This window comes from Euphorbia lathyris, chromosome 6, assembly GCF_963576675.1.
Source record: "Euphorbia lathyris chromosome 6, ddEupLath1.1, whole genome shotgun sequence".
Classification (NCBI taxonomy): domain Eukaryota; kingdom Viridiplantae; phylum Streptophyta; class Magnoliopsida; order Malpighiales; family Euphorbiaceae; genus Euphorbia; species Euphorbia lathyris.
In genome coordinates this window covers 17,700,589-17,722,466 of record NC_088915.1, presented here as the reverse complement: position 1 = coordinate 17,722,466, position 21,878 = coordinate 17,700,589, and the positions used below count along the sequence as shown (strand labels likewise).

The 21,878-nt window shown below is 34.8% G+C and overlaps 2 protein-coding genes across 3 annotated transcripts; one reads left to right on the top strand and one right to left on the bottom strand.

The window, feature by feature from the left end:
• Positions 1-1,977: 1,977 nt before the first annotated feature.
• Positions 1,978-3,922, top strand: LOC136232763 (glycine-rich protein A3). Its single transcript, XM_066022155.1, has 3 exons — positions 1,978-2,117; positions 2,520-2,832; positions 3,392-3,922. Exons 2-3 carry the CDS (start codon positions 2,544-2,546, stop codon positions 3,694-3,696), a joined length of 594 nt encoding a protein of 197 aa, XP_065878227.1. The 5' UTR covers positions 1,978-2,117; positions 2,520-2,543; the 3' UTR covers positions 3,697-3,922.
• Positions 3,923-9,543: 5,621 nt separating this feature from the next.
• Positions 9,544-21,494, bottom strand: LOC136232882 (arabinosyltransferase XEG113). 2 transcript variants are annotated; one of them, XM_066022341.1, is made up of 14 exons: positions 21,363-21,494; positions 20,975-21,271; positions 20,562-20,843; positions 20,262-20,467; positions 19,399-19,504; positions 17,910-18,166; positions 17,268-17,403; positions 16,647-16,741; positions 16,505-16,558; positions 16,069-16,182; positions 14,550-14,648; positions 13,679-13,798; positions 11,096-11,182; positions 9,544-10,184 (listed from the first exon to the last, which is right to left on the bottom strand). In XM_066022341.1, the coding sequence occupies exons 2-14, from the start codon at positions 21,183-21,185 to the stop codon at positions 10,017-10,019; spliced, it is 1,935 nt and encodes a 644-aa protein (XP_065878413.1). In that variant the 5' UTR covers positions 21,186-21,271; positions 21,363-21,494; the 3' UTR covers positions 9,544-10,016. The 2 variants fall into 2 exon arrangements, with proteins under 2 accessions (XP_065878413.1, XP_065878412.1); XM_066022340.1 differs by having other exon boundaries at positions 20,975-21,455.
• Positions 21,495-21,878: the final 384 nt, after the last annotated feature.

Below are 21,878 nucleotides of genomic sequence, written 5' to 3'. Positions count from 1 at the left end.
CATGACATAATCTTCTTTGGAGTATGGATTGACCATGCTCGTAAATGTGACGTAGTGCTCATTGGAGTCCCCAATGCATGTATATAAGTGCAGCTCATGGGTCTTATAGTTTTGGAGAAACTAGACTCAATGAACTGTTATACTAATGAGATTTTGCTTGAGGTGACATGGTCTTTGATGACTCTACTCAAGGCCTTTTTATCTAGGTTCAACCTTTGGAGCTTTGTTGTCCATGTGTCATTTTGCTCGATCAACGTCATTTTTTGAAGTCTGGGTGCTCTATGAGCATTTACAATAGCTTGCCCATATAAAGGTTGGACTCCCTTGGGGTGTTTGTTGCTTCCTTATCGATCAGTTGGGTTCAACCAGTTGTCTTTTTTATATGGATGGATTCTTAGCTCAAAGGAATTCTCACAGTTTCTGATTATCCTCCCATTACCTTTTGAGCCTTAATCATCTCTTTTTAATGTTAGCGCACTAGACTTGTGTAGTTTGGAAACTCCAGAGAGTCTAAATTAGTTTCGCAACATGGTCTGTGATTTCATCATCGGAGCCTATCTGGACGAAAACACTACCTTTCAATATCTTCTTAAGAGAAGCGTTCTCTTTTTCTTTGTCTTCCGTTTGTCCATTAGTTTTGACGATCTCTTCCGGAAGGGGAATTCTCACCATACTTGTTGTCTTGATTATACTAGAAAACAAGTAATGTTGTATTTCACGTTCACTGCATCAAATGATCTTTTAAAATATCATAATTAGCACCGGAAGTGATTCTTTGAATACAATTGAAGTTTATAAAAACCCGTCATACTAAAAATAATGATAAATTGAGGATAAAGTCACTGAAATTGTCAAATTAGTAGTAAAAATGTCATAATCATTTGACACAGACCAAATTTGATAGGCTTAATACATACCCAGCCCCTTAAAGTTGTCCATTTTATTCATTTAACCCCTTCAATTTAAGGGACATCCTTTTAACCCCCTAAACTCCAAAAAAACGCTACTTTTAACCCCCTATTTTAGAATGCCGAGATATAATGTTGTCCGTGTGTATCACGCGCGTGACACGTGTATCCTGAATTACCCAGCCCCCTAAAGTTGTCCATTTTGTTCATTTAACCCCCTCACCTCACGGGCCGCCCCTTTAACCCCCTAAACTCCAAAAAAATGCTACTTTTAACCCCATATTTTAGACTGCCGAAATATAATGTTGTCCGTGTGTATAATTTGCTCTTTTCTTTCCTACTTTCTTCTTTTGAAAGTCCTTAATATTGAAAAATTGCTATAAATATCATTTAGTCATCACTTCTCTTCCACTGTATTCTATACTTCATATCAAATCAGATTTTAACTCTTCCTTTGTATTGCCTTCCACTATATCTATATACACTGTGGTCATAATTCATACAAAGTTAAAGCATTTTTTACAATTCCAACGTGGATTGAGACCAAAAAAAGCACCAATTAAAAATTAGAAAGACACCAATTAAATCTTCTTTATCTCCAATGCCCGTACTTGAGTTGAAACTAGGATTTTTTTGGAGTTTAGGGGGTTAAAAGGTTGTCCCGTGAGGTGAGGGGGTTAAATGAACAAAATGGACAACTTTAGGGGGCCGTATGCATTTTTTTTACCGTTGGAGGCAAGAACAAAATCCTTCCACGCGCCTCCTGTGTTTGAGACACAAACGTTGACTAGGTCAATGCCACGTCGGATGATAGGGGGTTAAAAGTAGCGTTTTTTTTGGAGTTTAAGGGGTTAAAAGGATGTCCCTTAAGTTGAAGGGGTTAAATGAATAAAATGGACAACTTTAGGGGGCTGGGTATGTATTAAGTCAATTTGATACTACCGTTAAATTTAATGTTGCACTAAATTGATTTTACAAATCTAACTTGGGGGGATGCCAAATTTTAATTGGATAAATTCGAGTACCGTTAGTATAGTTTACTCCTCTACGAGACACGTGGCAGTGTATAAGCATCGTACGCTCATGCTTAGACGCGTTGAATTCGCGTCCGGTAAACGCGTGGATATTTTTTTATAACTATTCGCTCCCTCTGCTTTTTCTTCTTTCACAAATTCTTCTTTCTTCTTACACCAATCTCATCGCAGACAGGTTTTTCTCTCCTCTTTCTCATAGTTTCTCTGCAATTTTTCAATTCGTACTGATTCTTTATGCTTTTGCTGTTAATTTCGCTTTTATTTGCTTCTTCATGAACAATGTTTTGATTATGATTTCAATTGTTTACATTGTCCTAGATGTGAAATTGATGTACTATCTGATCTTCTTGATCTGAATTTCAAATTGCATAACTAGTATAAGGTTAGGTTAGATAGATTGTAATTTCAACATTTCTTTTAGTTTCTGTATCAGGTTTTTGATTTGAATCTTCATTTGATCTCTAATTAGGAACCAGGAAATGACATTCTGTGTGAAATTTATTAGATGGGATTGTTTTTACTAATTCTTACAATTTGTGTTTATACTAATGGAATTTATTGTGTGCAAATGCTGCAGAAACTCATTGTATTGTAAGTAAAAATGGGAGGAGGAAAAGACAAGCATGATGAGCAGGACAAGGGTTTGTTTGGCCATGGACATGGTGGATCTGGTTATGGTCATGGAGTCCCTGGTGGATATCCTCCAGGACAGTATCCACCTCAACCTGGTGCATATCCACCACAGCAGGGGTACCCTCCAGCTGGTGGTTACCCTCCTGGAGGCTATCCTCCTGGTCCTGGTGCTTACCCTCCCGCAGGGTATCCTCCTGGTCCCGGTGGTTATCCTCCAGCAGGTTATCCTGGTGGCCACTCTGCTCCACATAATTCAGGTACATTTTCCAAGCATTGTCAAATATATTGCCTAATTGTTGTAGATGTTTGTTGGCAAACTGAATTTTTAAGCTGCTGGAATTTACATGTTTGTAGTATAATTGACATCATCAACTCTAAGTTTGATTAAATCTGTGTTATTGAGCCTCCCAACTTTAGTTTTGTCCCATTGAGCCTTGAGCATTATAATTGAAATCTATTGACCTTATTTTTCTAGGTTTTCTTTTATCTGCTTGATCAGGTGCATATTCTTTTGTCAAAAATGGCATCTGGTAGCTCTATCACACTTCTTTATGATGCATACATGTTGTGTTAAGGAGGGTTTAATAGGTTCTAGTTATAACAACAGTTTAGGTTCTCAATAGACAAAATTATGGTTGAGGGGTATAATAGCACAAAAAAATAAAGTTATTGAGCTTTAAAATGTGTATTTCCAAGTTCATTTACCCTGTATGTTTGGAATATATTGTTTGATTCCTGTGGTGTCAGCAAAATTTGTTTAACGATCTTTGAGTGTGGTTTTTGGCAAATTAAATAGTTACCTTGTTTGGTGTTCAGGGCATGGTGGCATGGGGGCACTGCTTGCTGGGGGTGCAGCAGCAGCTGCAGCTGCTTATGGTGCATCACACCTCTCTCATGGTAGTGGCCACAATGTGCCTCATGGTGGTGGTGCTCCTTTTGGATACGGTTCACACGCACCTGGATACGGTTCTCACGCACCTGGATATGGTTCACACTCACATGGTGGCAAGTTCAAGCAACATGGCGGAAAGTACAAGCATGGTGGCAAGTTCAAGCATGGTAAGCATGGTAAACATGGAAAGTTTGGAGGAAAGCATGGAATGTTCAAGAAGTGGAAGTAAAACTAGTCTCTCTCTAGCCGACGGACGGATCGACCGACTTGACTATACAGTTGGAGACTGGAGTTGCTTTAAATAAATCATAACACTCTACTGTGACCACAGACAGACCCTTTGTCTGATCTTCAGCTGTTTATATTGAAGTTGTTGTTATACTTATATGATTATATCTTATTGGCAATGATATACATAGCTCCTCACATGGGTTGTGTAGCAGTTTGCTTCTTAACTTGATTCCAATGTGTTATATGCAAAACCATCCTATCTTGGTGACTGTATATATTAGCAATGTTTAACGACATAACTTTTGCTTTCACATTGAACATTGAATGCAAAATATATGAGAAACCAAGTGATTTTTTGCTCATGCACCTTGACTTGTGTTTTACCTTGCAACTTGTTTTTCCTCATTTAGGAGTTAAATCTTTAGCTCTACTTATCTTGTATTAGGTGATGATCTGTTGTTCCCCGAATTTAGGGTCAAAACGGTCCTTAAAATTGGCAATCGGGATTAATTTAATTCAAAGTGAATTTTAGGTATCAAGCCGGTTATTCAAGTTGGTAAATTTTGATAAATTAATCCAAATTTTAAGTATTAAAACCGCTTGAGTTTGCGTTACTTTGTCAACTTGACAAATGAGCTGATACCTAAAATTTGATTTGCAATCACCTTTCGGATCATTTTGACCTTTTGGACCTTTTGTCCACTTGTTTTAATCAAATAATGAAAATCTTTTCAGATTCTTGGTATATTAAATTTAAGGAATAAGATGTAAAATACCCTAACATTTGCAATTAAGTACAATTTTAATTTTAACGTCATGAATAGTTTAATTGTAGTTTAATTATACTCTTAGCATTTGCAATTTGGATTAATTTTATCTTTAACCATAGGCAAAAAGCATAATTAAGCCCTTTAACTATTTTAAGGATTAAGCCCCTGACCATTTATTTTTCCACATTGAGTCTATTATAGATTAGGTCCTTATTTAACTTTTTCATCGAGTTTGGACTGCATACATCGTTGGGGCGATTCAGCTTATTGACATGGACAAATAAAAATAGAATAAGATTTCCTTGACTAGGAGAGATAAAAATTAAAAATTAAAATGAAATTATAGAAATTAATTTCCATTATATTCTTCCAAACTCGATTTTCTCCTCTCCCATTTTGTGATTTTCAACATTAGAATCGCCAAATCGATCTTCTCATCTCCTAAACTCGATGGAAAAGTTAAATAATGGCCAAATCCATAACAAAATCAATGATCAAAGACTCAATGTGGAAAAATAATTGATCAGGGGCTTGATCCTTAAAACATGTAAAGTTCGGAGACTTAATTGTGTTTTTTGCCTTAACTATATTTATACTTTATTCAGTCATAAATCTCGTTTTCTCCACTCTATATGTGCGTTATGTCATACTAATGAGTAACAAATCAAAAACACATGATCAAAGATACGTATACATGAAAACGAAAATCAAAAAAATAATAATATGTACATAGTTTGTCTTTTATTTGATACAAAACATGCGATAATTTTTTTAAACTTTAAAAAAAATTACATGTATTCGTGTGTCTTTGATATATTACTGATGAGTAATAACTTAAAACACAAGCGGAGTGGAGATAAGGAAATCTACTCATGCATAGTTAACCAAACTACTAAAAGATCTTTTTTATCCAATCCATTTCATTGCTTTCCAGTGAGCTTGCTTTCCAGTGAGCTTTTCCAGAATACAACATATACCGACTAACCACACATATTGTTCAAGCCACATCTGGACGAGTACATACCGTAGCATACATCATGCTTCCATTCGTATTACAGTAGACATGCACCATGTATTTCTCCTCTTCTTCAGTGTGTGGTGATAGTTTAGTAGAAAGCTTGAATGAATTGCCAGTGGAATAGATATCAATTTTGCATTCATCGTGTCAAACCTCCTAAGATCTTTCTCAATAGACCTTTCTTGATCATTAAGGTATGATTTACTAGCTGCTCTATCTAACAATCTCCATACCGAAGATTATTTTTGCTCCATCCAAGAGTCTATCATCTCAAATTCACCATTCAACAGATTTTTCACCTTACAAATTTTAGATTTATCTTCACAAGCTATAAATATATCATCAACATAAAACAAAAAATGGATGAAGGAATCTCCAACCTTCTTTAAATAGACACAACTATCACAATCTCGAATAACCACATGACAATGTAAAGAACTTAAACCTTTTATATTATTGTCTCGATGACTGTTTTAGCCTATGCAAAGATTTCTTCAATAAGCTTACATTATATTTTAGGCTTAATGCTTTTCTAGCCCCCTTAACTTGTCCAAATTGGTCATTCTACCCTTCCAACTCATCGAATGTCCTATTTACCCCCATTAACTTCATAAAAATGGTATTTCTTACCCCCTTAACTTGTCCAAATTTATCATTTTACCCCTTCTCAACTCATCGAATATCCTATTTACCCCCTTAACTCCATAAAAGTGGTATTTCTCACCACTTATTGATCTTTTCAACTTTTTTGTTAGTTAAATTTGGTTATCTAATTATTGTAATACAATATTATTGTAATAAACATAAGAAGGATCAATATAATTATCAAACTAAAACAAAATAAAAAAGTTGATATTAAAAAAATATATTTTCAAACTCATTTGAATAAGTTCTATTAATTTTGAATTATAAAGGAGTAAGAAATACTACTTTTATGGAGTTAAAATGGTAAATAGGATCATAAGAGCTGAGAAATATCACTTTTATGGAGTTGAGGGGATAAATAGGACATTCAATGAGTTGCGGAAAGGTAAAATGACCAATTTGGACAAGTTAAAGGGGTAAGAAATACTATTTTTATGGAGTTAATAGGGTAAATAGGACATTCGATGAGTTGAAGAAGTAAAATAATCAATTTGGACAAGTTAAGGGGACTGGAGGAGCATTGGTTTTTGAAATATATAGACCACTGTAATACATGGAATAAATCACAAGCTATTGTATTAGATGTAGTTTCTCGAGACTGATAACGTGGATGAAAATGAAGATAATGTTACAGAGAATGATGTTGCACGTTCAAGGCCCAAGCATTGGTGGATTTCCTTATCGAAATACATAGTCAAACGGGTCAAACAACTATCTCTCATGAAATTTGGAAAGTCTTCGCAGATGGCATTTCAGGAAGTGAAGGAGCGGGAATCGGCATTTTCACAAAAGGTCCCAGCTGGATTCTTTTAAAATATACAGCAACACTCACCTTTCCAGCTACTAACAATGCAGAGAATACGAAGCCCTAATTCAGGGCCTCAACATTCTCATAGTAATCCGCCTAGACCGAGCCGTTATCAAAAGTGACTCTAAGTTGGTGGTTAACCAATCTACGATGCATCGAAAGAATCAATAAAGGCATATCTATTCATGGTAAAGGAGCTCCTGGCCGAGGCAAAAAAGGAAGGAAGAAAACTGGAGCTACAACGGTTGTCCTTGTCTGGTGGAACTCAAAACAAGACCGTGCACCGAAACAAAAGAGGTATTATTCATCGATCATTCGATCGAGTGGTTTTTCCCAATCTGGCAGTATCTCACCACGGGAGAATTGCCCGCGGACAAAACAAGAAGATAAAAGTGATGAGAAAGGCAGAAAGGTACGTTGCCATTGGAGATAACTTATACTGAAGGTCATTCTCTCATCCATGGCAGAAGTGCATTGAATTCGAGGAGTCAAAGCATGTACTCAAGGAAATCCATGAGGGCCCATGAAGGGGGAGAAGCATTAACTAGGCGAATACAGTTGCAAGGTTTTTATTGGCCTTTGCTAACTCGAGTTGCCATAGACTACGTCCAAAAATGTGCTGTGTGCCAAAAGTTTGCACCTGTATTAAGATCCCCTGCTTCAGTCATGAAGGTAATCAATCCGGCCTAGCCATTCGTGGCCTGGGGAATCGACAACAAAAGCAGTACATGCTGGTAGCGGTTGACCACTTCACCAAGTGGGTCGAAGCTGAGACTATATCCTCCATAACCACGACAGTAGTAATTGATTTTGTAGACAGGGTCATCCTTACCAGAGCCAATTTTTTCCCTTTTTTCGTTGTTTTTTTTGGCCTTTACCTTTTTTCTCTTTTTCGTATTTTTCCCCTTTCCCTTTTCCCCCTTTTCGTGTTTTTCACATTTTTTCTCGTTTTGGTTCTTATGTTTTTATGTTTTTTTTCGTATTTCACCATTTAGTAATAAAAAATACAATGGTCAATCGTAATGAGGATTCATACATATTTTATTTGTAATGCCCATTACATAAATTTGTAAAAAAAAAAAATTAAGTGATACATTTGTGATTCCATTACAATAAGAATGATATGATTAATCAAACATGGTAATGAGCCTCAATTGTAATAAACATTCCATTACAACGTGTCCTAAGTGAATTACTAATATAGTTATAAATAACCAACCTAAAATGTAGGAAACGGCTTAAGTTTATCGATAATCTTGTTTGGAAGGTCCGATGTGACGATAAATAACAGTCAAACCAGTCTTTAACATAAGGCTAAAATTGACCTTGGTAAAAAATGTTAAGATTAAATTTATACAATTCCGTATATTAAAACTAAATCTACACTATCTAACTTCTTATTAACATCCAAGTTTCACTTATCTTTTCCGTTTAGAAGGAAATTTACTATTCCCTTTTCAAGTTTACTCTTTATTTTAAGATTTATGGTAAGATACCAAAATACGCCTAAAGTTTTTAAGTAAATATCAATTTAGACTCTACATATAAAATTGCATCAATGTAGGCTTAACATTTAAAATAGAGTACCAATTTAGGCATCGATAACAGAACGCGACATGTCATTCATATTACTTCGTTAAGTTCTATGAATTGTATGTGGAAAGAGAAATCGGAACTTAACAGAGTAATATGAATGACGTATTGTATTTCGTTATTGAAGCCTAATTTGATACTTTTTTTTACACATTAAACCTATAATATAATTTTTGTACATGAAACCTAAATTGATATTTCCAAAAACCTTAGGCTTATTTTAGTACCTTAAATGGATAAAAGAATAGTAAATTTACTAGAAAAAGTCTCCACGTAAAAACCAATTACATTTAAGTTTGGATAAAACAATTTTAATTCTTTCTAAACTGTCAGCTATTAATATGAAGTGGACCTTTAACTATCAGCTTGAGCTTGACATGGTATCAGAGCCTCTGTGACCAAGTGGTCCAGGACATGGTAATATGGGCTTATGTTGTCACGTTTCAAGCCCCAAGTATGCTTTCATGTGTGGGGGTGTGACAGCTATTAATATGAAGTTATTAATATGAAGTGAACAAAAGTGACAAATAAATAGAAACAGTATTTACAAAATAAAATAATCATAATATTCAAAACAAAATCCATTTTTTGAGTAGGTAGACCTACTCTTACCTAAACTTTTTCCTACCAAAAAAACAAAATCCATTTTTAAGGGCCATAATATAAGGAAAAACTATTTAGTCTTGAGATGAAAGAAAATGAAATTAATTGTAAGAAACTAAAAGCCAACACATCTTTAGAAGCCAAATCACAATCGGGTTAACAACATTTTCCAGAAATTTACTCTTGACATTTTATTTTCTTCAACGTTTTTGCCCTCTTTAATTCTACCCTTTTCAATATGAAATACTTACCGACAGATTTCAAGTTGTCGGTAATTTTCGTATCTCCTAATTGAAAAATGGGAAATTTAAAGGGGATTTGACACTCCATAAAGGTTGCCTTAACCCATAGAAGTTGTATTAATAACAATATACAAGTTAAAATAAAATCAATTTGGAGGCAATCATATATAATATAATGATAATACTGGAATTGATTAAATTTGGTAAATCTGCATAAGAGTTTATACATCCTATACTGCAGCTAACAAGCAATTAAGGTAGAATTTGCTCACTTATCTATCTCTTCATGCAATAGACCGACGAAAATGCGAAAGGAAATTCCGTGGTTCTGGGTTTTCATAATTTGCTCTGTTTTTTTAATAATTACATTTCTCATTTCATGTTTGTCATCATGAGCGAAAAAATTTATCGAAAAATCTCCTAATTTTACAGTAATTGCAACCCTTCCCCAATTCCATCCTCATCTGCAGCTCTACTTTCCTTCCCAACCCCAAATATGAAATTTGTGTGAAGTGTGTTAGAACAACCGACTCGTTGTATTATCTTTCAATTTTTGTCTCTCTTCTTCTTAACTATGCGGGAATTCTCCTTTTATCACTCGTGTTTCGAAAAAGAAAATATAATTCTTGAGGTTAGGCCTTACAGAGGTGGATGGTCTTCCTCTGGAGTCTGTGGTGGCAATGGTTTCCAGTCAGGTTTCTCATCCCAGTACATGTCATAATATATATGCCCAGGAGTATGGTTCTCCACGCAGCACCATATACCGAGATACCGCTTCACGCGATTTCTAAATCTTTCTTCCCTTTCCTGATCACATTTTCGATATAATATCAGCATAAGAAAAACTATGCATCAATCTAAATATCATACATAAGAATATGAAATAATAGAACTCATGAAATTAGGGTATTATTGAGAAACGTTCGGGATAACAAGCCACTAAGCTAGCCTTGTTTCTGAGCGTCAGCCATTAATAAGGAAATGAGTAACACAGAAAGAAACAGAATGAAAAAACGGTAGAAAAATAAGCAGCGTAGCTATTAAAGGAAAACATGAGAATTGATGGCTGTAACCTAATTTTTCACCCAAGGATTCCGTATTTTCTCCTTAAACAACATAATTTTCTTCCATATTTGGAATTTGTTGCAGCCTAATGCTCTGTTCATCATCGTCATATGTTCCTTGTCGCATGCAAGTCTATTTACAGTTGACACCAACAGATACTGTCATTACTTCTGTCATCAAACTCCAGCAGAATCTGGAACTGTGTATAAGAAAGTAATCTACATGGAAGTGATAGGCATTCCAGAATCGAGTTAAGTGGGAAGTTGTGAAATCAAAGGGTGAGAAAAGAACATTGAAAAATTGAACGGCTCGGAAGAAGTCTGAAAGTCTGTGGAGGTATTTCAGGGCTAGGTATCAAGGAGATCTCTCATACCAAACAAGATCAAGTTAATTTCAGAAAATTAAGTTGAGCTGCCAGCGTAAAATATCCTGGACAAAGGCTTGACTCTCATTTCTTAAGGTCGTTTATTCATTATGCTCTTTAACAATAAAAATTTATGCTTTTGACCAGTTTATCTCTCTCGGATTTGACAAACTATAAAGTTGACTTGCTCAATCAATACAACAAACAGTTAAACTTCAAGGACCATCTCACATTATCAAAGTAAAATATCAAAAACCAGATAAGACTATAAAGAAAAAAGCCGACTTGCCTTGTTAGCAAAACCCAGGAAAGCTTCTTGCATTGAAGCGAACTGAATAACTTTGACATCCTTGAAAGATGAGAATATGGTTTTGAACTGCACATTATATGTAAACGGACATGATAAGAAAGCTAGATAGGAACATGGACATATTGAAGTTAAATTGCATGTAGGCTACTAAGGCAGAATGACAACAGCAAATTTAATACCGACCAATCATTAAAACTACAGCCAAATTTACACAAACAGATCTTAGGGTGCACTGGGGAAGACAGAAAATCATTATCCTAACGTTTGGGAAGGAATAAGGATTTGCCTACTCTATGTTTACCACCAAGTGCCATCTTAAGAGGGAATAGTATACTGTCTCACATAGTACCTCAAACCTTGGGTATCTGCATATCAAGGAATTATCTAATGACTATATAAGAACTCGTGCCATGTTTGGTAAAACGTACTCAAAGTTATAAAATCGAGATTATATTACCTGTTTAATTTTTTTGTTTGGTTGGTTTATAAAAATGTCTACCCTTCAATAATGTAATATGCCTGTTTAAAAAAAAATCCCTAATTATGCCTGTTTAAAAAAATCTCTAACTAGTAATTTAAGTTCAAACTCCTAATTTTCAAAATTCTTGATTTTTGTTCTGATTAAGTTTCTAATGTGTGTGTGTGTATATATATAAACTATGGTTTCAATTAGCTGACTGAATATATGCATATTGTCAAGGAACTATTTGGCCCAAAAACTTAAGCTTTTTCTGACACACTCTGACACGTGAATGCCCATTGGGCTTAAAGGGTGTAAAACACAAGCTTATCTTACCCTGTGTTAAAATTCCATTAACAAATAGAGTTGCCAAAATTTGAACCCTTGACTGCTTGGTCTAAGAGGCTCTAGCACCATGTCAAAAGAACCATTTGACCAAAAAACTTGAGCTTTTATTATTATCTCTGTCCAGGGAAGTCCAAAATCACATTCACCAATTCGACAATCTGAATGTTCTGGCATCATTGCATTCATAGATTCAAGAAAAAAATACTGAACCCATGACCGACCAAGATTTTTAATACTGATACCTTGAATTAAATAACTATAAGCATATAATATTTACAGAAAATTGTGTAAACTCAAATAATAAGCATACTTCTGGTGATGGTAAGTTTCCGAAGAAAAATGACACTGTATAAATGTGACAGGTACTGCATAAGAATGCTTTTCAGATTTCAACCTAGTTTATTGTAGGGATCTCAAATGCGCAATTGAAACCACTTAATTAGGCCGTTTTCTTCAGCTTCGGTGACTGTTAGACTACAAAACATCAATTTGTTTGCCTTCAGCTCAGAAAAATAACATTTTCACCTCTCCAGTTTATGAATGGGTACCCTTAAGGGCTTTTGCAGCCATTTTCCTTAATTTCAAATCTATTTTCTATTTAAAATTCAAATTCCCACTAGATTTTTCAGCAAGTCTTGGTGTTCTCGTCTTTTTTTTATACAAACATTATTACTAAGTAGGCAAGGTTTTATTTCTTACTTTTATTTACTTTGTATCCTTGTGATGTGACATACTTATATGAGGTGTTAGAGAGAATTCGTTGCCATCTTGTTATTTGTTTTAAATACTAATGTTTTGTTATCGAGGTGATGTATTGCACTTTTTGTATTTTAATGATACTGGTGATGTGAATCATCTTGCCGAATTTTCTAGAAATTTTGAAGTACTGCTGGTCAACATAACTACTCCTTGGCCACCAATACCCCCTAAGTTAGGTATGAGTTGGGCAGGATTCTAGTACTCCATAAACAATATTTTTAAGAGGGAGAAAACTCCTCAACTCTGTCCAGTCCACTCGTATAAAACAATGAAAACCTTACAAGATAAACACTAAATTATTAATTGTAACCAAAAAGGAGCAACACTTCTACTATTAGAAAAAGGGGCAATTCTTATTATCCTTTTTTTTTTAAATTTGTCAGATATTAATATGAATTGAACCTTAACTGTCAGCTTAAGCTTTTAGTTCAATTAATACCAGAGCCTCTCCAACCAAGTGATCAAGGGTTCGAATCCTGACAACCCCGTTTATTAATTTAATTTCAGCACATGATAAGATGGGTCTGTGTTGTACACGCTTGAAGCCCAGTGGGCATTCGTGCGTGGGAGTGTGTCAAATATTAATATGAATTGACTCCATCTTGTGAATTAAAACTTCCAGTTTATCCATGCTTCAAACTTATGGACATTTGCATGCAAGTTGTGCTATGAAAAACGACATTATCGTTGAAACCTCCTACAACTAATGAAACCACCCAATAGAAAGATCCCAAGCAGCTGCATATCAAATGCAGACCTAATCCACCATCACTTTATACTATCCATGCTCTAATTTTATAAATTAAAGCACTTGGATAAAGCTTCATTGACATCTTTTTCTTAATTTGTTAGCCTCAGGTATATAGGAACATAACCCATCAAAGTTCATTGTAATAGATCAAGCAATTATGGTATGAGAAAGCATCCAGCTAATGTATATAGGAATTAAAATATATGATACCGGAAAAATAAGCTCTTGTGAGAAGTTCAAATACCATTTCTTCACTGCTTCGTTTTGGAAATCTGAGTATTCCTGAAGGATTTGTTTCGTTTGAGGCCAAACAACCTTGAGTTCCTTCCTGACAAAGCTCAACATCAAGCCACGACTCCTTCACCTATGAATGCCCAAAGCAAGGATTAAATTGGAGACTAATGGAGCTCATCGAGAAATATGTGGTATTTGATAACATGATTATTCCATGAAAGAGACTTCAATGCATTTGATTCTTCAATTACCTCTAGTATAATTTATTAATCAAGAGGTAATTGTTTTAGGCACATTTCATATTGTAGATGTTTTCACATTATTAATTAAAGGGCGGCCCGGTCGCACTACGCATCCCCGCTGAGCGAGGGTCCGGGGAGGGGTCCCACCACAAGGGTGTACTGGGGGCAAGCCTTCCCTTGCCAATTTATTTGGCAAGAGGCCGCTCCTAAGACTCGAACCCGTGACCTCTTGCGCGATAACAACGTTTACCGTTGCGCCAAGGACAACATAATGGTTAACACCATTGGTATTACCTCAAGCAATTACCACTACCAGTACATCACCATCAGGTCCATGACCAGTATGTATCAGCACACCTACTACCACTATTAACATCATTCTATCCATTATCACAGCCACCATCATCACTTCAGCTTTGGTTATTTTACTGTGTTCCTAATTTTTTTTCTCAGCACCTTTTATTGCATTGATTGAACAATTCAATCCGATGAGACTGTAAGATGTTATTCTATAATCTTGCCATTTCAATTAAGCATCAATTCTTATGTTGCACTGGAACTCCAAATTTTTATTGTTCAATTTCACTTTCACCAGCACCACCAAACTCTTAGAAATAGATGTTATGTTATGGTATTTACTTCTTTGGGAAATGAAGGGTTGTCCAAAAATGAGTACTCTCTGATATTGATCGCCGGGCCAAACTCTTCCTCTTGCTGCAGTTTCAACATGACATTCACCTGCAGGCAATGTATGTTCCTTAGTTTTAAAATAGTAATGCAAAATCAAAATACCAGACTCTGGCATGCAGTGAGTTCCATTGATTAATGTTCTCAACTTCAAAATTCTATAAAAACGCTAAAACTTTGTGCACAAGAAGCAAGCTTAAGTACTATTTTCTAAAATAAAATAGAAAAGGAAAATGAAATTTGACTTAAAGATCCACCCTGCTTGCTGAGAACATACAGAGATGAAGCTGGAAAACAAATTATCAAAAGAAATAAATAACGTTTACAGATAACAATAATGTGTATGGAAACACCTAAATATAAAAATTCAATTAAATTCCAATTCCATGTGGCTTAAATACACACACACACATATGCAAGCAGGAACCTAGAAGGTCAAGAAACAAATACATGGAAAAATCACTAGATTATCTTAGTGTTTATATACTACCCACTTGTGTATTTTATTAGATTGTTTTCAAATTTTTGGTTTAAAAGAAAAGAAAAAGAAGAAGTAACAGAGATAATAAAAACTATTATTGGGCTTACCTGTTAGCTTAAGCTTTTGGAAAGACATGGTAGCATAGGCTCTTAAACCAAGAGGTCAAACATTCGAATTGACAACTCCATATGTTAATGAAATTAAAACTCATGGTAACATGCTTTGCATGCTATGGTGTCTCAGAGATAATAAAACCTATTCTTGGGCCATGCCTACTAGCTGAAGCTTTTGGATTCAATGGTTCCAAGACAAGCATATATAGAAAAGGCTAATTTTCATTTGATTCGTCAACATAATATCTTAAATCCTTTTAATTTGATTCGTCAACATAATATCTTGAATAAGAAAAAGAATATATTAGAAAACAAGATTACTTAAATATTCAAATTTCATTTGCTCTTGAATTAGATCCAAAGATCTGTAAGTCTGATCATCCTTGTTTTTCTAGATTTTACATTTCCTATCTTGTACTCAAAATGTCTTCGCAGCTAACGGCAAGACCTCAATGATCTAATGCATAAAATGTGCATCAGGAATACTAAAAGTTGCAACAGTATGAAGGTTTGTTCAATCATGGCCACAAATATGCAAAACTGAACCCAAAACAAAAGAAGGTATCAATTCTTGAAGCCATGGTTTAAAAATCTAAAAAACACCATACACGCAATGAATAGGCCCAAAATTGGAGTCAAGTAAGCCCATATGTGTCCTCGTCATAACAAGGAAATGCACAGCAACATTTTGCTGAAATTCACTTAGTTCACAAGATACACAAGAGAATAACAAATTTTTACCATAAAATGAGGCTTTAAAGATTTTCTAAGACTAAAAAACTAAACATTAACATAATCAGATGATTGGTACGCTCATTGAAAGGGAAAAAGAACAAAGGCAAGAGTACGTTGCTAGAAACAAGACAATAAAAGTTACCTCAAACACATGGTCTAGAGGGCAGATAAAAGGTTGTCTAGTCAATGTTCCCGCTAAAACTCCTGGATGGGGAAACCATAGCCTATCCAACCTGCACCATAGTGGAGGCATAACCTGATATGCACACATCAAGACCAGAGAAAAGAGATCAAAACAGAATTTTTTCAAGCATTTTCCAGCTACACTATTCAGTTAATCCAAATCTTCAAAACCGAGTATTAACAAGTGGCAATATCTCTATCATCTGCTGCGAGGTTGCAATATGACAAGCAAGATGCATTAAACAACAACATACATGGAAATCAATTTCAGGTATGCTGCCAATTATGAAATATAACGAATCTAAAATAGAATTGCAGAATATGGATTGTCACAACAACCAAAAACCATAACAAAATAAGACATTAAGCATATCCGTGCTCAGAATTACTCTTACCAGTGTACGGTTTAACAAAGAAGCAATGGCAAGTGCCGTCCTTATTTGTTTTATCTGAACAAAACTCATAACAAAAGAGACTATGAGATTCAAAAATGAACCAAGTGGCAATTGCTAGTAATATAAAGTTGAGCATTCATACTTGATAATTAACAAGAGAAAAATGTGATTCAAGATTGTGCTCCCCATCCAGCAACAAACTCTTTGGAATAGATGGCTTAAATGACAGAAAGCCTCCTGCATGGATTTCCATGAAATTGTCAAACAGCATAACTTTTCAGAAAAAGACAGTTCAAAAACGAAAAAGCAGCTCTAGGATAATGCAAGCATCCAGTGATCAAAATGTTATGTTGTTTAGGTTGATTAAGAGGTCATCAAGAACTCAAGTAACGAGAAAGTCAAAAAGTTATACAAACCACTGGGCTCAATTTGTGTCTTTCCAGTACTGAAACGCTCCTTTTTATTTAAAGAGAGTTATGATGAAAATAATTGCATATAATAGAATTACAAAGTTAAGAATTCCCGATGTGATAACAATCGACCATCAACCAAAAATAGATGTTGCGTTCACCAATACGGAATGCATTGTCAAAGAATAAAATAGACTATTATTTTTAGGGAAACTTCAGAAACAAAGGAGGAAATCAAACTACTTCATGAATATTTGGAAGCAATGAGAGCGAAGAAAAATATGAATGCTGGACATGGTGCAAAGTTCTCTTTTAAATATGCAGAAAATATCATTACATGCGAATGTAATTACCTGGAGCATCATAGTATTCTGGTGGATCATAAAAGACCATGCCCTCCCGTAGCCGATGGCGCTTCCCTTCTGTTCCAGCATACTGAAATGTGGTATGCACTGCATATGGTTCTAACCTTAGCTGTTGGTACATTGCCTGCAAAATGTCATGACATCTTAGGACAAGCTTGTTATACAGTTTTCATGTTGAAGCTACTTGGTCCACACAATACATTTTAGGCCCCATCTTTTTGTCGGAAAATATTGTGTTTTGGAAAATATTGGATAAGGGAAAATCTTTTGTTGGAAAATAAATAGTATGGTGCTTGGCTACGACACCGGAAAATGGAAAAAGTGGTGGGTGGTTATTGTTTTCAAAAGGGTAAGAAGAAATGGAGTAGGTTTCCAAAAGGTTTAGAAAAATGTTTTACTCTTTTCAAAAGGGTAAAACATTCTCCTAACTTTCTTCGTATATTTTTCTATTAACCTAAAATGTTTCGTTGACTTATTTTCCTAAGCAAACAAACACCGGAAAATCAGGAAAATATTTTCCAGGACAATGTTTTTCGGCAAACAAACAGGGCATTAAATTGACAGAAAAATCATGGAAGGAGAATATGTAGAATAAGTAAATATCACTATTAACTAATATATAGATTCTACCTGGACAAAGAAAGTATGTCCACTGCAAAATATACTTGCAGGTAATATTCCCAGCTTGAGATTTCCATCAAAAGCATACACAAGACCACTGTCATCTTCAACAGATGGTCCTAACTGCTTGCGTATGATGTCATTGAATCCATTCTGATCCCAGATCTTGTCATCAGCTAAGAGCATATCTTTCCACTCTTTTGCCAACTTTTTTGAGGATTCTGTTGGTCTCCAGTGAAAAACTCCTATGTTATAGGCAGCACCAACTGTCAAAGGCCAAGAAACAATTGTGAGTAAACAAATAATAACAGGGGGAACATAAGAAAATTTAATACAAAAATCATTGATAAATTACCAAATAGCAAAATTTCTAAATGTTATGAATAAAATGAAAGCACGGTAGTTAGTGCAAATTGGACTTGAGACATTTACATTAAAGAAATGCACTGAAGGGATTGCATCACCATTTGTCAGTGGATATTATCAAAATTGAAAAGTTTCAGCAAAGCAAAGACACCGCTCAAATAGAAAAATACAAGAATATGAGAGAAAGAACAATGTATTGATACTCCTCTTTAGAATTAGGAACAGTAATCCCACACTTACAAAGATAAGGAGCAACTAACAAAAGAAAAAATAACTACCTGTGGAAAACCACAGCACCCCGAAGGAATACCCCCTTCTCTAAGCTACAAGATTAAGAGACCCAAACAGAAAATACTCTTCTTAAAGCTACCTCCCTTCTCCATTCCACATTTATATATGCTACCCACCCAACACTCACACCAAACCCCTAATTTAACAGACACTAGCTAGGAAAAACCACATGTTCCTTTTATTCCTTAACTGCCCTTTAACTCCTCTAACCTCCTCTATCAAAAATCATAATGTCACCAGCTATTTATATAAGCATTCATGAGTATACTTCATTCTAAAAAGACAAGCACCATTGCATACATGCACAGAGGAACTGTAACAGACAATCAGCTGCAAAGGAAATAAGGTGAAATTACTTCTGAGAAATTGCATTTTTCCATGACTTTCTCAACTTTATGTTCAAGTTCAACAATTACTACCCTTCTCACCAAACAATCTTACCACTATCACAAGAGAGGTATCAGAGATGGTATGCACTCTCAGAACCAGGTCTTAGAATCAACTAGAAACAGGTAATATTCCATCCAAATTCCCACACTGGTAGAACAACTTAAGTTGCCTAAGATATCCTTATGGTGATAATTAATGTATCAGATGAAATAAGATGTTCTATCAGTTACAATGAACAGGAACAAAGATAATGTCTCTTGTGTGCACAAACCAGGTCTAAAAAATGTACAGCAATTTCATGAGTTAATGTTGCTATGGAAAGAGATTGATATGTCAATCAGGAAAAAAAAATGAAAAAGAATCAATTAATTATTCACTTATAGGACAAAGCATTCAAAAGTGTCCCCTAGTGAGGCACGAAAAAGTATGTTAATTTTGATATAATGTTCACCTTCTTGCCAGATGCCCAACCTGTCATCAACAACCGTTGGTACAACTTGATCACTTGAAGTTAAAACATCTGCATGAGGATAACGAGCAAGATATGGCAGTGGGTTCTGTTCCAAAAACATGACAGATGAAATAAAATAAACTACTTCAGTGTAGTAATGAAGCAAAGATGATACAAAATGGAGGAAAGTTCTACAACTTAAAGATCACAACTATTCTGAATGCCTTCTAAATGTCCATGACAAATTATTAACTTCAATATACAGACAAAGCCAAACATCTAAGAAGATTGGAGGAAAAATAAATACAGAAAAGAAAAGATGAATATAAGCAACTAATGTTATTCCCATTACCAAAAAAGATGCAGCAAATATTTTCATGTATTTTACTTTGCCATAAACATAAAAATGTTTTGTAACATTAAAATGCATTGCCCCCATGGACTGCGCAAAGAATCAGTTCCAATTAAAACAACATTAACAGAAAGCAACCAGAAATAAATCAATAACACATTCAAAGTATGAGGAAAAGCTGCTCATTCTGAAATGCATCGAGTGCAATTAAATAGTTCAATGGTTGCAGCTTTGTCTTGCAATAAGGTCATGCTTTTGCAACTAAACTGTAGGCTCAAGGCCAGAGAGTAGTCAAATCATTGAGAAACGCTACTTCAATCATAGTATAATCAAGGAATAGCCTTTCACAATGTCAAAATGTTGTAGAAGTTCTCGCTCAAGAAGAAACAAAATGCTAATAAATACATAGAATCAGTTCATTCGAACATTATAAAGTAGCAAAACAGTGCCAGCAGTATGCAGGTAATGGAAATGCTAGATCCCAAAGAACAATGAAGTAAATATAACATACCTTTAACCAAACCATGTCTGTGTCGCACATTAATAGTTCAAACCCAAAAGGGAGGATTGCCTCTATCAAAATTACTTTTTCTCTCCCCATTTTGTGAAAGGTAGGTGAGCCCCAACCAACATCTGCTGTACTCATACGACTCCCCATGTCAAAAACAGGTACACCTTTCCAGTATAAAGCCTCCAATAGCTTGGTGTCCATAGCACCTATGATTAAAAATACAAAATAAAATAAGACGAAACCCAACTATCTTTTGAATAACTTCAATCCAGAAAGTAAACTTTGTCCAAGGTGACTTACCAACAAGAATATTGGAAAGGCCCAAATCAGTACAGTGTTTAACCCAAGTAAGAATAAAATCCATGAATGCAAAGTTACCAAAGGTGACTATAATGACATTGTCTTTCACCCTTTGCTCAACCAGTTGTTTAGTGAGTCTAAACTTCTTAATAGGAGGCATTCTTGAATCCCGGGAAGGAGCTTCCCAGATTGGTTTTACATCTCTGCTTTGATGCATTAACTTTGTTGAGGAATTCACAATTACTGGAGATTCTTGAGAAACGTTAGATGATTGAATAATACCTGAAAAGAATTAAACAAATATTAATTCAGAGAAAGAATCACAAAATCTAACATGAAAATCGAAAAAAGTAGTGCAAATAAAGCAACAAGTAAAATCACGATCAAATAATATAAAGAGAAAGAGGACTTACGAGAGAGAGAAGAGGAAGAAGGAGGAGAAGAAAGCCATTGTGTAGAAGAGAGTGAGGAGGTTTTGGCAGAAGAGTAAACAGCAGAGAAAACGTAAACGGAAGAGAAGAGAATTCCACAGAGAACGGTGGCGTAGATCGTGAGAAACAACGGCTTGGCATTGACAACTTCCTGGTATGCGCTCTTCCATATTCCATTTCCTCCACCCGTCATAATGATTTCGTCTTCTTCGTTTGAATTCTGATCACGAATTTCTCAAATCTCTACAAACCGAATCGATCATTTGCATAATCTCTCAACTGAATTTGATAAAATTGGCATTATTTCTTCTGATTGGAGTTGCAGATTAATTAATTGTTAGGGATGGCTAAGTGTGTCAAGTGTTTGTACCTGCTCTTGCTCTGCTCTGCTCTGCTCTGTGTGCTGGAATTGAATTGCTAAAAATGTCAACGTTCGGACTTTTCTTCATCTTCTGTAGAGCTTAGTTTAGCCCCTCTTTCTATTGCCAAATTCATATGGTGGTGTCCGTAGTTTTTGGGAAATGCGGATTTATCTATTAATTTATGAAATGTTAAGATTTTATCCATAATATTTGAAAACCAATCAATTTTATCCCTATTTAATATAAAATTTAGTATTATAAAAAAAAATATAAAATTTAGTGAAATTTATCCTAAAGTAAAATTTTATCATTTTAGTAAGAATACTAGTTTTTGGTCCGTGCGATGCACGGATTCATCTTAATATATAAATATTAATAAAAATACAATCTAATAATTACAATTAATGACATAAATGTGTTATATAAATTAAATATTATTATTTCATTTTCACATTTACTTTAAATAATATTTTTATAGATAAATATAATAATAAAATAAAAACCAATATATTATATATTATATT

Coding starts and splice junctions, on each gene's coding strand:
- LOC136232763 (XM_066022155.1), top strand. CDS start 2,544: ATGGGAGGAGGAAAAGACAAGCATGATGAGCAGGACAAGGGTTTGTTT. Junction 2,833..3,391: donor CTCTGCTCCACATAATTCAG/GTACATTTTCCA, acceptor TTTGGTGTTCAG/GGCATGGTGGCATGGGGGCA.
- LOC136232882 (XM_066022341.1), bottom strand. CDS start 21,185: ATGACGGGTGGAGGAAATGGAATATGGAAGAGCGCATACCAGGAAGTT. Junction 20,468..20,561: donor CCTTTCCAATATTCTTGTTG/GTAAGTCACCTT, acceptor TTTTAATCATAG/GTGCTATGGACACCAAGCTA. Junction 10,185..11,095: donor TCCTGGGTTTTGCTAACAAG/GCAAGTCGGCTT, acceptor AAATGTGATCAG/GAAAGGGAAGAAAGATTTAG.